Consider the following 1,692-nt stretch of genomic DNA (forward strand, 5'->3'; position numbering starts at 1 on the left):
TCACGCCATTCGGCACCATTATCCTCTTTCCACCAAGCTGGCCGTTGTCGGTGTAGACCTCTTTTCCAAGAAGACGGTTGAGTGCCCCGGCGCCTGTCAAGATGAGTGGTGCATCGTCTGTCTGAATCACACGGCGGCCAATGCGGTTCAAGTATGCTCCGATACCAACGCTGCGTCCCGTCACAACGCTGATGGTCGGCACTTCGCTGTAATTTTTAGACATCTGCCCCGCCACAAGACCGGAGCCGCGCAGGTTCTCCACACCCAAATACTCATCCGGTGCACCAACAATGCCGCGGATAACGTAACGCGTTTCACCGTTGCCGTCTTTTTCCTGCCTTGGCTCCACCGATAACCGCACGCCAAGCCGCATCAGCTCCTCGTAATCTTCAGGCAAGAGATACAAATATTTCAACTCATTCGTCTCACTCAGGGCAACACGAAACCGCTTCTTTACCTCCACACTCAACCCAAGTCGCGCCCCACTGTTGGCGCTGATGTACACAAAAGGCACACGTAATCTTCGGGCCAGCTCGGAGGCCGCAGAGAAAACGTCATCCTCCGGAACGGCAAAAGAGCCGGACTGAAACGCAATGTCATTGGCAACCATCACAATACGACGAATTCCGGCGGTGTCCGTGTCGCTGTCGTAGTACGTTGGGGGAACAATAGTCACCAGCCACACAATCATTCCACATGGGATGTGTCCCAGCGGTTTCTTTTCGCAGAGGGTCTTGCCGTCGGAGGCGTCAAGAAAAAGTTCCTTCGCCCTGATCACCTCCTTTGGAATACATTTCCATGAGAGGCCTCGCCCGGATGCATGTTTCTCCCATTGATTTCTCAGCACTGTTTCCAGCAGCAGCGGCCAGTCGTGCACGTAGACGGTTTTTAAGGACCGTGCCTGAAGGCGCCTCAGTTGTTTTGAAGAGACCATCGGATACGGCCCCAACGGGAGAGATTCCTCAATTTCATCACTCGTCTCACACCCCGGCGTCTCCATCTTATCACGTGAAGGAAGCAGGTTTCGCAGCGCCTCCAGCTTCGACAGAGTGCGTAAGAGAGTACGAGGCGCAAGGTTACTGTTATGATTGTTATTGGTGCCATTGGAACCGTTGCCCTTATCCTTTGAGCCAGAATAAAAGTCGTTGGTGCTTTCATTTAACTTGGATGGGGTTGTGAGGACGACGTCCTCTGAGCTCTCTGCGCGGCGCAGGCAAATCACGCTGTTTTCAATCAACTCGTAGCATGTACGCATGACAACATGATAGCCCGAAGGGGATGATATCATAACGCGGAACGGGATGCAGCCGCTGCTGACCTTCAAGTTGAATGAGAGCTCCACCTCAGCAACACCCAAGTAAGTCAACCGCTGCCGATAAGACTTGAGGACACGCTCAAATAGTCTCTTCATCTTCGCAATGTCAAATGTAAGCTCCGCCATTTTGATAAAGACGTGATTGTAAATGGGATACCTGAAGGCGTTGTCGTTGCGCGCAAATTCCAGCGCACCAAAACACTTGGTAAGCATGTGCCCTGCGTCAACCTCATTTGCCTCCGTCCAGGCCTCGACGCCCAAATCACGTGGGCTCAAAAACACACGCGCAAAGATGCGGCTCTCCAAGTACGATGCATTCTTCTTCTTTGGCGTCGCACGAAAGACGTGAACATCCTTGAATGGTGTCGGGTACATGG

At 52.8% G+C, this 1,692-nt stretch overlaps 1 protein-coding gene across 1 annotated transcript, besides 1 other annotated feature; it reads right to left on the minus strand.

The window, feature by feature from the left end:
- On the minus strand, positions 1 to 1,690 carry Tc00.1047053474937.9 (acetyl-CoA carboxylase, putative; the record flags this gene model as incomplete). Its single annotated transcript, XM_797355.1, has 1 exon — positions 1 to 1,690. A coding segment is annotated over one exon (1,690 nt), but the record flags the coding sequence as incomplete, so codon positions are not given.
- Positions 1 to 1,692: a sequence feature (heterozygous, non-Esmeraldo-like haplotype).

This window comes from Trypanosoma cruzi, genomic scaffold, assembly GCF_000209065.1.
Source record: "Trypanosoma cruzi strain CL Brener 1047053516523 genomic scaffold, whole genome shotgun sequence".
NCBI classification, from domain to species: domain Eukaryota; phylum Euglenozoa; class Kinetoplastea; order Trypanosomatida; family Trypanosomatidae; genus Trypanosoma; species Trypanosoma cruzi.